A 14,804-nucleotide genomic window follows, 5' to 3' on the forward strand; every position below is an offset into this window, starting at 1 on the left:
CCCTCTTCCAATTTTTCCTTTATTGGCTTGAGGTTCAGTCTTGTTCCCACTTTGAATATTTTCTTGAGTGTTTGTGGGTTTTGGTGAGGGATTCTTGCTAAATGACCATTTTCCAAATCTAACTTCCTTCCTCTTTCTAAGAGTGGTGGTTTCACCATTAAATCCAACTCCTTAATCTTGAGGACTCTTTTGGGGGGTTTTCTTAGAAGATTATCTAAGTTCTTTTGCCTGTTGGTGAATGGGGCATTGTTTAGCTCAATGTTTTCCTTATCTATTTTCTTAGTGTATTCCTATAAATCATTTACGGTATCATTAAGTGAAGATACTTCATCTTTCAAAACCTTTTTTTTTTTCAAGCTTTTTAGTTAAATTATACTAGGTTAGAAAGCCACTAACTAGATTTTATTCATCAATCTCATCTATTTCATTTTTATCATTAATAGAATCAATATTATTGTATATAGAGTTTACCTAAAGGTCTAGATCTTCATCTGATTTAGCCATCAAGGCTAGATTGATCTTTTCTTCATCTGATTCCTCGTTTCTTCATCATCATCACTTGTAGTATAGGGGATTTCGGCTTTGTAAGCTTTCTTCTTTCCTTGGTTTGGGTACTCAAATTTGAAGTGACCTGGTTTCTTACACTCAAAACAAATGTCATCTTGATTGTTAGTGGGAAGGGTTTTTCCTTTTGATTCCCTGTCCCTTGTGTGGATATCTTCATTTTCTGCCTTTGAGAAATTTATTGAATTTCCTTATGATAAATGTTATATCACTATCGGAGTTGTTTTCTTCTTTTTCACTTTCATCATCCTTCTTGGTGAAGCTTTTAAGGGCAATGACTTCTTCTTTGGCTCTTTTGAATGACTTTCTTCATATCTCTTATCTTTCTTAAGCTCTGCCTCATGTGCAAGTAAGGATCCCATAAACTCATCAAGTGCATATTCTCCAAGTTTCCCACTTCTTGTATTGCGGTCTTTTTGGGTCTCCATGAAGGTGGAAGAGCTCTTAGAATTCTCCTTATCAAATCCTCATTTGCCAAGTCCTTATCAAGGCTATGCAACTTATTAACAATATCAATGAATTAGTAAATAAATAAGTTATAGTTTCATCATCTAACATCTTAAAGTTTTCATATTGAAGCATGTAGACATCTAAATTCATCTTTTTGATTTGGTTGGTCCCTTCATAGGTAAAAACCAATTTGTCATAAATTTCCTTGGCATTTTTGCATGTGTTATATCTATTATAGACTTTTTTCACTTAAGGCAATTTGTAAAAATATTTTGGCATTGTAGTTTGCTTGGACTTTGGTTTTATCAGTTCCATCTCATTTGATCTTGAGTTTGAGTATTTTATTACCATCTTTGTCAAACTTGGTAATTTCATTTGGTCCACATATAATTATGTCTCAAACATCAATATCAATGGCACATACAAAGTCTTCAAACCTTGTTTTCCAATATGTAAACCATTCTCCATCAAAATATGAAGGCCTAAAAATGTTAAGTCTTTTAGGTCTTGAGGAGTATTGGTTGGATGATGATGCCGTAATCTTTTACTCTTTTGCAGATTGATTTCAATCTCAATTTGAGCTCCCGCTCTGATACCAACTGTTAAGGCAACTAAGAGGGAGGTGAATAAATTACAACTAGTGGATTTGCCTAATTTTTCGATTTAATTGCAAATACAAGATAAATTGTAAATTTCAATGATATTAACGTAATGCAATCAATCACAAGATAAGTATTTTATAGGGGTTTCAAGTCTACGTTCACTCCTCTCTTAGCCTCAAGAGAGTATTCCACTAGTGATTATCTTTCAATACAATGGGTAGAGATCAAATTCTTTACAATCTATGTTTAATAGGGCAAGAACACCCTTTACCAATTCTAATCAACCTAGACTAGAATTAAATAACAATATAATTAGAAGAAATGAAAAATATTATCTAACAAGGGGCGTTGACACTTTATCCCTTGTGTGAGTGTGATGCAATGATGAATGAATGTTCAAATGAAGGGATGCACCACTAATTAAGTATTAATGGCTTTCAATCACTTCAAACTTTACTCAAATGAGCTTGCTTGATAACTTTGGAATATCCTTCAAAGTTGAGTGAAGTTGGAAGGCAAGTAATCAATGTTTGTTCACCAATTTGAGAGATTGAGAGTTGTGAAGTATTAAATACTCAATAGGCAGGTAGAAGCTCGCAAATAGAGGTGGTTGTGCTTATAAAGATGACATTCAATTGTTTATTGCAACCTCCCAATGGATAGAATTTTTCTTCTTGTTTCAATAAACAGACATTTGTCAGAATCAGCCAGATTTCCATCTCAAAAATAGCTATTTAAAAAATAGTTATTGAGCTTAAGTCAAAACCAAACGGAAGTCCGTTTGGCTATAGCAAACCAGATGAAAATTCCATTTGACACTTTGTGACCAGGCAATTACCATTTGGCTCAAATGTACGTCCGTTTGCAACACATAGTGCACCTTAAGATACATACAAGGACTTAATTGGATTTTTTATATTTCCAACCAACCCTAAACCTCAAACACTTTCCTAATATGTCCTAGGTAAGTCTAGTGACATAATATGTGTATAATTTAGTGTGATTGCGTATGAGTGCATATAGAGGTGTCATAAATCCCGAATTTATATAAGTCTTGAACTTGACTTGATTTTTACATCTTCTTGTGCTTTGATTTTGATGTGCATCTTGATTTTGGTTTATTGTCCAAGTTTACTTGATCTTGACTTGGGTTTGAGCATTCGGTGAGTTGGATTTGGTCCACTTGCTTTCATAATGAGTTGGACAATCACAACTTAATATAGATATTAGTAATTCGTGTTTGTTATTATCAAAACTAATGGAAGCTAATGTGGCAATGCTGACATGACATTTTCTAACAAGTTTCCTTTTCTTTTCTCTTTTTCTTTTGATTAGAAAATAAGATTGTTTAATTAGGTTTAAATTTTCCCTAATTACTAAGGTTAGTAATGTAATTTAATACAAAGTGTAAATAAGCAATATAAAACATATGGTTAATTTGAAATTTTTAAATATTATGTCATCATTTAACTAACAAAATTTAATGGTATGGGGCAATAATAATTATAGGCAAAGTTGAAGGTAGAATTAATAATTTTAAAAAGTATAGGGGATAAAGTAGTAATTAAACTATAGTAATTTTAGAAAATATTATTAATATATGTGCCAATGGTGGATTAGTAGAGCGGTTAAAAGCCCAACGTCCCACCGGGAGGATTTGGGTTCTCATCCATCCCGGCAGCACCTATATTGGTAATATTCCCTCATCCCCTATATATAAACTCTTCGGATTCAGGAAAAAAAAATAATTATTTTTTGTATAAAAATAAAATTAAAGGCAAACCAAACGGCAAGAGCCGGCATTTCCGCCATTAACGGAGCTAGCTGGCACCTTACGTGGTATTAGCTATTTAATGGGTAATATTAAAATAGCAAATTTCAAGGGTTTCACCGTTGGATTAGAATCAGAAGGTCGTTTAGGTAAATTTCAAGATTTCTATGTTGCCAGCCGACTTTAATCCAACGGTCCATAGACTTCATAATCGTACCCCACATACAAAGGAAATTAGCTGTCAAAAAGAATTTAGTAATTTCCGTTATCCCCACCGAGCGGAAACGCGTAAGTCTTTCTTTCTCGCTCGCTTCAATTTTCTCTCCCTCTGCGTTTGGTTATTGAGTTCCTCTCTGTAAGGATACAAGAGAGGAACGAGATCGCGAGAGCTCTTTTCTTTTGATTCAACCATGACATGGAACCACTGCTCGTTTGCATTTCTGTTTTTCCTCTCGACTGGCTTGGCGGCTTCGAGCATCATTTCAAGTAATTCTCAACCCTTAAACATAGTTTTCTCTTTCTCTCTCACAAGATGTTTCTTTTTTCGTTTTGGGTCTTCTTTTTAGTTTTCTTATCCTTTGAGTTTTTATTTTTTATTTTTTGCAGACAATGTATTTGAATCCCATGAATCGACTGGCCGATCCCTCCTTCAGGCTAAAAAGAGTTAGTTCCTCCCTCCCCTCTAATTAATTTATTGTTATTATTATTTAGAGTAATTTCTCATTACCGTTCTGGTTATTCGAATGCAAATCTTGTCTTGGATTCGATTTGTTGCAATTTAGTTATAATAGAGAAAAAAATTGTTTTTACTTAGTTGTAAGAACCCCTGCATGTTAGCTTGTTATAAAAAGGGAAAGATAGTATTGCTTTGATTAGATATTATGGCTTACCATTTCTAATGGTATATATTTTCCTCCAATTTTTTTTTTGGGTAGATATTTTCCTCCAAATTAAGGACATATCTTAAAGGGGAAGAAATAAGGAACTTCCAATGTCCGGAAATTAAAAAAAAAAAAAAAAAAAAAAAAAAAAAACTGAAAAATTGCATTGGATCCGTTAGTTCGTTAGATTGATCTTCTTGCCGACTGAGTTACCGGGTTGTTGTTTAAAATGAATGAATATTGAATTGAAGAAATCTAAAGATAAAATTACATGAAAAATTCCTTTTTTTTTTTTTTAATCTTTTTCTTATGTGGTTGGTATTTGGAGGTGGAAGGGACGTGTGTTTTGGGGGTGCACTTGGATTGCAACCTCTTTTTGGGGTGTCTGGAAATAATTCTGATGATATACAAGGCCAGTTATATGTTTGGGATTTTTCTTTTGAGTAATTGTTATGGGTTGACCGAACTCTCTCATGTCTTGTAAAGCCAGGCAAGATCGCCAAGTACTTGAGGTTAGAAACTGGGAAATAGACATTAATGACAATTATAATTTAAATATGGTTGGAAGGAGACCTTCATTTGGCCTCTCATGGGTATTACAATCAGAGTTGGAAGTCGGGAGATGGGGGAAAGGGGTGCAAACTTATCTGATTGAATTGAAATGTAAAGACAACCCAACTGAATTCCTTGTTATTTGTGGGCACGATTTCTGTAGCTAAACACATCTAAAGAAGCATCAGAGTAGAAGCAAAGATAGAGTTAATCAAGTGTCCAAGGTGTAAAGAGTTCAGACTGGTAAGTCATGAGAACTCAAGCATTTTGGAGTAAACCAAATACAAGATTCTCAAGCAAGTCATGCCTTGACAGTTCGTCACGAATTGATGAATGCCATTGATGTGGAAGGACTGAAGGAGTTAGCACAATAATGAGATGATGGAATCGAAGGCCATACCTACATAGGTTAGGCTTTTACACTTTGTCTCTTGTAATCATATCAAATGGCCTAGTAAAGCCTTAGTACCTTATAATGGATTAGTGACTCACTTTATAAATTGGATCAATCAGTCTCTTAGGAATAAAGTTGACCATTTATCTGATTAGAAAGATTGCACTGCACAGCTGATCAGATTCCAGATCTGTCTCAGGAAACTCGACTGAAAAAGCCAATGGTGTTTTCCTGCAAACAGTTGACTGGCTTAATCAAACACCACCTTACAACGGTCAACTAATGGCTATTTCAGCTAGGAGGTCAACAGACCGCTTCAGGTGGTGGATTAGCAAAGTTTTAATAGCCATAGGACAGTCAGAAAATGGCAGCTTTTGTTGTGGCCATATGTAGCCCAGAAGGGGGTGAATTAATGTCTCTAATTTAGAAATCCAGAGCAAGCAGAAGATTAGGAAAAGGCACAGAAAAACCAAACCTAAATCTTTACCTTCTGCCTGGACCGTTGCTGGTCTTCCATTTTTAGGGGTGCTAACCAAAACCATTCAAATGTCTCTTATTGTCTGAGTAGCAAAGCATTTAGTTGTTTCTGGCCTACTACCATGCATTTACCATTTTCCTCTCCCAGGTAGGAAATCACCCTTATTTGTTATCCCTTCCTTTCCAATTTAGTTTCCTACTCTAACCAATGTTTTTATGTGAGTTTTAACTTGCCAGTGTTGGCTCTTGGTTATTAGTTTTTGAATCTGAATTTTTATTTTTGTTAGTCACTATGATAACTTCATTACCTGCCATTGGATATGAATCAAAGTTTGCTGTCTCATTCCCTGTCCCTATTAGACGACTGAATGAGGTTTGGGCCAGATTTGATCAAATTTAATCCTGTTATTTGGTTTCCTCCAGTTTTACCTTTTGTTCCTTACCTGCATTTCTAGATTTCCTCGTGGTTTCTAATCCTTAATCTCTACATGTGTTGAGACCATTAGCCACGAAATTTGACATGTAGCCAGTTGAAGGGGTGCTCAGTTGGCAATCAGATTTAACCACTCAACCTTCTCTACATGTTGGCAAGATGCTTGACAAGAGATAACCTTTTTTATGGATTTTAAGTGATGATACAACCAATAGAGTGCTGATGTGGAGGATTCAATATATTATTTCCACGGAAGTATCTCTCTCCATAGTAAGTTGCCAGATAATATGGATGGAGCTTCCAATAATGTTTTCACAGCTTTCTGAGTTTGTGGTCCATGTTTGCCAACTAGATGGTACAAAACAAAAACTAAGAATGGAGGTGCAGTAGTTTATACACAATTTGTGATATCTGACAACCTATTGATCTTGGTCTGTGTATTCTAGAAATTCTCTTACATTTGATGAACTTGCTAAAAGGTTGTTAGTGTTTTAAAAATGCTGGCCACTGATTTTGACACACTAACCCTCTTACTCAATCAGGACTTGGGTCTAGCAGCATTAACTGACTGTAGAGTTTTGACAAAAATTAATATATGCCTCCTGATCTAAAGGATTTCTTGGGTTAACATAATATTCAAATGGTTGTATCAGCTAGATCCTAAAATGCAGCTCATTCAAGTTTTACCCTTGTCATTTACAGGTTGCACAGTAAGCTTTGAGTTCCTGAATTATACAATAATTACGAGCCAATGCAAAGGACCTCAGTACGCTGCCAAGCTCTGTTGTGCAGCCTTAACAGAATTTGCATGCCCCTATGCGGAACAGTTGAATGACCCCACCAATGACTGTGCTTCAACCATGTTCAGTTACATTAACCTCTATGGAAAGTACCCACCTGGTTTATTTTCTAGCGAGTGCAAAGGTGACAAGAGAGGGCTTGCATGTACTGATGCACCACCACCATCTGAAGATCTCAATGCCAACGGAGCTTTTATGGGTCAAGCAGTACCACATTTCTTAGGTCTTTTGGTTGGGTCCCTAGTGTTACTCATTCAGATGTTGTGAAGATCAAATTTAGGTTAATGTCAATATTCTACTGCTAATTCAGGCAGTTGTGTTGTTCTGTAGCTTGCTTTTGTGTCTGTTTTTTGGTTCTCTTTTTTCCTTTCCTCCTTGTGGTTTTGTATTATTATGTATCGAAATTTTCTTATTAGAACGAATTCTTTGATTCACATTACTCCTTAATCATGTATTTACCTGTTGCTTAAAGAAGTTCCATACACATTGTTTACTTATGAAGTGAACCCCTACACCAAAGGATCAGTGGTTTCTCTTGAACAAGAGCTTCAAGATAACCAAACGTGCACTTGAAAACTAACTTCGACTCCAAGTCACTGGGACAAGCTGTTCCACCCCTGAGTATAACTGACAAAAAACATTGTTTGTTGCGACATGGGTTAAGTAAAAAAATTCTTGAAGAGACAATTTATCCTATAATCATGACAACATGGTAAAAAATTCGAGGGAAACTCAAGTTTCGACCGGGTGAAAATGGGAAACTTAGGTGGAAACTTGGAAAATTTCGAAGAAACCGATGACTTTTCCATACTAGTTTTGACAGGTTTTAGAGAATATCTTGGGATGGGATCCTGTAATTAAGCCAATTAGAGTATAAAAAATACATTTGTTATATTTTGCTAAAAAATCAATGTAAACATGCCATTCAATGTACATAATGTCAATGTAGAGTTGTCCAAAAAATACATTATAAACTTAACTACTTAAGCACATAACATTCAATATATAATTTCTAACTTCAAAATAGTTGACAATAAAAGGAAAATACTACTTAGTGTTAAGAGGAGTGCCAAGAGTGGATTCATCCTATGAGCTGAGTAGTACTATGCTTGTAACATCCTCTCCTCCAACCAACGAACATAGACATTGATGAGCACATTTATGTGTGAAATCTTAAGGCATAAAGCATGCATTTTATACACTTAGAGTGGAGTTACCTTGGGTTTTATATTGTTTTTGCAGATTTTAGGACTTTTTAAGATTTAAGCAAATATTTGGAGTTTTGGGCTTAAATCATGCTATTTTACACGTTAAGAAGTTCATTCAAATTCTCAAATGCGAAAATGGATCTGATCTGGAGCAAGATGGGCTAGAGATGTATGATTATGGGCCAACTCCGAAATATTGAAGAGATAAAGAAGGCAAAATTGATCTACGGCTAAGATTTTAAATCAAATCTACAGAGATATTATTGAGAGAGTCTAAATGGATAAGAGAATTGATCTACGGCTAAGATTTTAAATCAAATCTACAGAGATATTATTGAGAGAGTCTAAATGGATAAGAGTCCTTGCATACCTCAATATCTTATTTCCTATCTTGGATTTAATTAAAGAAAGAAAAAGGAGGAAAAAAATCATATTCAGAAAGAAAAAGAGGAAAAATCCCGTTTTTGAATGCCTCTGTCTACTTTCGATCAAACCCTTCACCGAACGGTCATCCGATGTCCGATCGTGCTGATTTTTGGAGGAGAGCTTCACGACTACTTAAACCTCAAATCCAACGGTGGAATTATGCATCTGATCTCTCTATGTTGGCGTGATTACTACGTCAAAACCCGAAGTGGCTAAGTCAGATAGAAACCCTGGGTTTTATTCAAATTCAGCCGTACTCATATCTGATGTAAACTCTATAAAAGGAGAGCATACTCCATCAAAGGAGAACGTGTTCGAGAGCTTAGTAGAAGCATTCTTTCTTCTCTCTTCAGTTTATTTAGGCTTTCTCTAGTTTTCCTTGCTTGCATTTGTGAGATTTAAATTTCTAGATTCAATGTTTAGGTTTTATTTTTTTATGTAATGCAATTCAAGTTCAAGTTTCAAGTTTTTAGATTCATTTTTCTCTGGGTCTAGCAATTGCAGATTTAGATCATTCTAGATCTAGATCTAGTTGTTAGGGTTGGTTGAGATTCGAATCATTTGTTCAATTCGCAAGTAAGTAACCTTCTTTATTAATCTTCTCTCCTCCCTCCATTCCCGCTTCTATCTACCCCTCCATATTCTTAATTTAGGATTTACTTTCAGCATTATTTATTGTTCTCCCTTCCCCTGGATCCATGATCAGAGATGCCTATAGTCGTGCCTCTCTTTGGTTAAGGCTTCCTTTTCCTTTTATTGCTTTGTTTATTGCTTTGTTATTTACTTTCTGCCTATTCATTCATCATCTCGGACCACATAACCGGAGCAAGCCTACAAGCGTGCCTCTGCTTTTGGTGACGGGTGGTGTTGCATCTGCATTTTAGCTATGAACTAAATTTTACTGACTGCTTTAACATACTAACTGGTTTTACGTTTTTTTTCCTTTTTATTTTTATTATTCGCATTTTTTTTCCTGTCTTTCATTTATGTATTGATTGTGTTTAATTTATTTTTCATTTCAATTCAATTGCATTTGACGTATAGATTAGGATCGTTTAGTTTAGTTAATTAGTTGATGTGGAGAAAATATGATCGAACCTGGTTCATACTTGGTTTGATCTTCGACTCCGGTCGAGACGAAAGGAATCGACTCACTTCCGAGCGAGCCGGGTCCAGGAGGTAGCTTGTTGAAGAAGAAAACTAAATCAGCAACAAGCATGCCCTAATCCAACTTATGGATTAGGTTAATGATGGCAGACACAACTTGGCGGCTGTCACTTATCGCTGTTGAAGGGATAATCATCAAATAACCGTGAGGTTATCTCAGGAGTCCTCTACTAGTTCAAACTAGTAGAAGTCTATCACTCAACGGATCTAACTGTTAGAATCCAACGACTATCCGAAGAAGGCTCAATTACACCCAACGAAGAAGATTCGAATGTACACTATATAAACACCACTTACCTACAAGGTAAAGGGGAGGAGAGATCCAAATCCATACAACCACATTTGATCTAAATTGTTTTTTAGTTATTCATTCCTTAGCTCTGTGCTTCTAGCAAAGCCGTTTGTGATTAAGTTCATCGACTGACTTAGCCTTCGGAGGTGGACTCCCGACCCCAGCGGTCGGGCCACATCTGACGCTTTCGTTTTGCAGGTCATTCTAAGGAGATCTAAGGGCTGAGAAGATTTTGGACGCATCATTTAGTGCCGTCTGTGGGAACGATTCAGAAAGCTATGGTGACTAGATCAGCAGTAGCAGCAGCCGCACTACTCGATACTGGTGTTCAAATTCCTGGAGAAAATAATCCAGACATTCCTCAGGGAAGTTTACCACCTCTCGAAGTGGATGGCGGTCAAGGGGGACACGATCCTCCAGAGACACTCCAAGATCAATTGAATCAAGTGAAGATCCAACTTTTGGAAGTAAGTCAAGCACTCCGCGTGCTAACTAGACGAGTGGTATTACCACAAGAACCTGATCATCGTGATGCAAGGAGGCGTGTATTACCATGGGATCAGAGATTGACTGAAGATCGGAATATCGGTCAAAACTTTCGTGAAGGTGATCGAGGGCCTAGGAGAATCGACGATCTGCCTAGGCGGGATGATCGGTTTGACAGACCACAGAAAAGTACAACCGATTCAAATACGAGGTTGGATACAGGAGTGAAGACTCACTCACCCCCCCCAAAAAAAAAAGGATAAGAGGGTGGAGGGAAGGGGGGGGGTGGGTGAGTGGTTGGTGGGGGGGGGGGGGGGGGGGGAGAGGAGGAGGGGGTGGGGGGGGGGGGGTGGTTGGTGGTTTAAAAATTGGTATTGGTTTTTTTTTTTTTTTGGGTGGGGTGGGGGGGAACAAATTCAAATCTGGTCGGAAAACCGGTCTTTTTTGGGGAATTTTATTTTTTTTTTTTTTTGGTTTTGAAGTTTGACCGTGATTTCAGTTTTACTATCTTTGAAAATCTTAGGAAGATGTCTTTGTAGGCCATCTCAGTAGAAGATATGGTGTTTGACCCAAAACCCATGGATATTGATGATGGTGTTTCCTTATGGAAACCTTACTTGATTTGGTGTTGAACTATTTATTTGTGAAGAAGAACTTGATTGATGGACCTAAAGCTTAGTTGGACCTGGTTTGAAGACTTCCCTCCATACTAGGTAAGTAGTATGATGTGTTGAAAGAAGCCCATCCAAAAATATTGAAGATAGGCCCATTAAATCCTTTGTTTTGAATAAGTTGTCCAGGCAGTGGCATTTTGGTAATTTTCTGTTTTGATGGTTTTTAAAAGCTTTATTTCTTTTAATTTCGTGGTAAACTATTCCCACCATGTTTCTAAACCTCTAGATAGTGTGGGATCGACCTTTGAACTTCCTCTTTTGCAACCAATCAACCAACAGGGTCAGTTTGGTCAGTTTGGTGAAATCCTAGTAATTCTTGGACTCTTTGTGCTATTTAAAAGGGGGAACTCCATGTGTTTCACTCTCAATCTGTTTCTAAGCCTTGGGAGAACGTGGGAAGATCCCTAGATCCTCTCCTTCGAAGCCAAGGAAGATCCTCAAGCATCTGTTCTGATTTCTTCATCGGTTTCTCTTCTAAAAGGTTAGTATTCAATTCGTTTCTTCTTTAATTCATTCTTTCTTCTCTACTTCTGATATTCTGATTTTGAGAAGGGTATTACACTGCTGTAATGACCTCTTCTGTAATTCTTTTAGCCCTAGAGTGAATTCCACAATTCACTCTATGATCTTGAAGCCATATGGCGATGATCCTCGAATTTGATTCCACCAAAGCTCTTAATGATACTTTCCCTAATTTTCTACCTATCTTTATTATTGTGGGGAAGGTCTCATATTATTACCATGACCTTCCTTTGTGTCCTCATGATTGAGGAGTTGATCCCTAATTTTCCTTGGACCATTGGAAGCCAGAAGGGAGAGATTTTGAGGGGAAATTCTTGGGTAACTCTCATGAGAGGGTAACCAATTGGCAACCCTTTTATTTTCTATTAATTCATTGGACCCTCCCCAAAACCTTTCTTGATTGTAAATTCTTAGGGCGAATCTTTATTCTCCCTAGTCTTTTCGTGGGATACACGGATTCTTGTTAGTAAATCCCTAATTATATGATTTGAATTTCTTTCCTTTTCACTTTAATTGAGAACCTTATTTTCTCTCATTGGTAGACCCTTCCTAATTCCATTCTTTATTTTGAAATACTAATGAGTTGTTCCTTTATCTATCTTGGGTTGTTTTTGTGGGAGTTAGTTATGGGTAACTCTCATGAGAGGTAACCATATCTGAAACCCTAATGTTCTTTTATCTGTTGGAAACTTCCCAACACTTTTTCAGATTGTGCATTCTTTGTTTCTTTTTCCCATGGGTGAATCTTGATTTGTTGTTTCTCTTTCCCTTGGGTGATATTTGTGTTAACCTAAACTTGATCACTATATTTTCTTCATGATCCATGTTTAACCTAATTAGGATTTCTAATTATTCTTTCTTCGTTCTTGTTCTTGATTGAGATCAGGAAAAAGATGATGCATCCTTGCAACCATCTATTCCATGATCTCATTCTATTCTTTGAGATCTATGATCATCATCATGATCTTAACCCTAGCCAAATAAATTCCTTGAAACCCTAATCCTTTTATGATCTTTCTGGAAACCTTTTGTAACCTTCCATGTGAGGGAAACCTCATGGGTAATGTTTCTATTAACCTAAACTAGATTTCCTATGATTTCTTGTTATTTTGATAACAATCATTCCCTCTCTTTCCGTGATCATAACCTTTTCACGAGCCATATGTTATGATGAAACCCTAACCCCTTTATTATTGACCTATTGAGATTGATTTTTCAGACTATGATCTCCCCCATGTCTTCATTTGGGTTAGGTTGTACTTGGTCTTCAACCCCATGAGCAAAGCACCCTTGTATAGCAATATACATGGGGGCGGTTGCTAGTGGCGGTCGATTGAACCAAGCGACCGCCTGGAGCGACCGCCAGGTTCTGTTTTCGGGGTTTTGCCCTATTTTGCCCCCTGATCGTTATAAATAGCATCCCTCGCCCTATTAACGCATTATTATGTTCGGGATTACTATTTTGGGCGATTAGGTGGCTGTGGAAACGTACGGGATTCAGGTCTGAAGTGTTGTTAATGATATGAAACCTTTTCTCTTCTATTCTTGGTGATTCTGATTAAGGTAATGAATCTCCATCTGCAATTCTCTTCTTTTTAACCTCTGATTGATATGAACCCATCTCCTTTTTGTTAGTGGTTACCCATTTGATTTGTTGTACTCCCTTTCCAATGTTCTTGATGAGATCCTGTCCAGAAACGAATCCCTGCATTTGTTAATGGATGGATCTAGTCAAGGGGAAAGTTTCTGGGTAATCCATTTATGATAATTATTAGGTTTCTTTTCACCTAGTGTCTCTTGGAGTGTTAGATTCGAGACTTTGGCCATGATCACTCGAAATCCGGATTGAAAACGGATGATCAAAAGCCTGAGTTTCAGATTTGAAACTCTCTGTTTTTGGGGCGGTCGCTAGTGGCGGTCGCTCAACCTAAGCGACCAGCTCAAGCGACCGGCCGGTTTCCAGTGTCTGTGTAAGTTTGATTTTGGATTTGTTTTGACTCTTGACTCTTTTATATTCTTGTAACCCTCTATATAGGTGTTCTCTATTTCAAGTAGAAGTCTTATAATAGTTTCTGGAATTCAAGTTAGAGGAGTTTTACATAATTACAGGTAAGGATATGCATTCTTATTTATATGCAATTACATATACATGATGATTCTGTTGTTCTATTTACTATTCTTTGATCATGTATCTTGCTGTAATTGTATAAAGCATGTGAATCTTATCGTATACTCGCTGTTTGTGGTATTCCTTGATGTACTTCATCTTTTATGATATTGCACAACTGCTCATGATATGATAAAGAGTGATGTAGTGTGATTGTGATGGAAGGGGTATTCCATTGGGATATCTTGGCTTGGGATATCAGAAGACTGTGGAATGGGACACATGCTGCTGATGTCTCCAGACTATCATGATTACTTGATGACATACTTAGGGAGTCTAGAATTGTATGGCTAGGTACCCCACATGCTATTACCCTTTCGGCAGGGGAATTGAAGCCGGGTGACCCGTGACTATGTTTCATCCAACAGCGGTAACCAGTCCGTGCGGAGACTCAGTGGTCCACTATTGGTCATGTAATGGTAGGGTTGCATATGTTAGGGTTGGGCTTATGGACGTCCAAGGAGCGGACCGGGTGTCGCGAGGAGTCATGAGAGCATCAGGCCCAATAATATGTGGATGACCATAGGGTTAAGGAGTGGAGTCCAACAGAGGTATCCAGTCCGTGAGGATTCTCACTCCTAGGTTGCGAAGGATACTGAACCGAGTTGGTTGGTGCCATAGGGGAAGTATCTGGACTTCATATAGTATGTTACCATTATGACTTGCATTGGATTAGAAACCCCGACATGCGCCAGTACTCATTGCCAATGGTCGTGGTGAGAGAGTGTTGACTTAACCCCTAGCCATGGTTTGAGAGCCAGGTGTGGACTTACCCCTTTGCCCAGGATCCCTACAGAGGTAACCAGTCCTTGCCGGATCAGAGTGATGAGACTTACCCAGAGGAGGGCTGGTGTATATCTTAAAGCATGTCAGCTTATAGAGACTTGCATAGTTAGATCTTAGTCGCATTCATATTTCTGCATACCATCCATATCATT

At 37.4% G+C, this 14,804-nt stretch overlaps 1 protein-coding gene across 1 annotated transcript; it reads left to right on the forward strand.

Annotated features, from left to right (window-relative positions):
- The first annotated feature begins 3,662 nt into the window (after positions 1-3,662).
- Positions 3,663-7,358, forward strand: LOC149022215 (GPI-anchored protein LLG3-like). The gene is made up of 3 exons (XM_089150388.1): positions 3,663-3,873; positions 3,994-4,050; positions 6,827-7,358. Exons 1-3 carry the CDS (start codon positions 3,798-3,800, stop codon positions 7,189-7,191), a joined length of 498 nt encoding a protein of 165 aa, XP_089006514.1. The 5' UTR covers positions 3,663-3,797; the 3' UTR covers positions 7,192-7,358.
- Positions 7,359-14,804: the final 7,446 nt, after the last annotated feature.

The sequence above is a fragment of the Hakea prostrata genome, chromosome 3 (genome assembly GCF_041222555.1).
Source record: "Hakea prostrata isolate BN-2017 chromosome 3, UWA_Hpros_2, whole genome shotgun sequence".
NCBI lineage: Eukaryota > Viridiplantae > Streptophyta > Magnoliopsida > Proteales > Proteaceae > Hakea > Hakea prostrata.

What these genes read in the sequence shown, in the direction of transcription:
- LOC149022215 (XM_089150388.1), top strand. Translation starts at nt 3,798, where the DNA reads ATGACATGGAACCACTGCTCGTTTGCATTTCTGTTTTTCCTCTCGACT. An exon ending in GGCTTCGAGCATCATTTCAA is followed by an intron (nt 3,874 to 3,993) that starts GTAATTCTCAAC and finishes TATTTTTTGCAG; the next exon opens with ACAATGTATTTGAATCCCAT. An exon ending in CCTCCTTCAGGCTAAAAAGA is followed by an intron (nt 4,051 to 6,826) that starts GTTAGTTCCTCC and finishes TGTCATTTACAG; the next exon opens with GTTGCACAGTAAGCTTTGAG.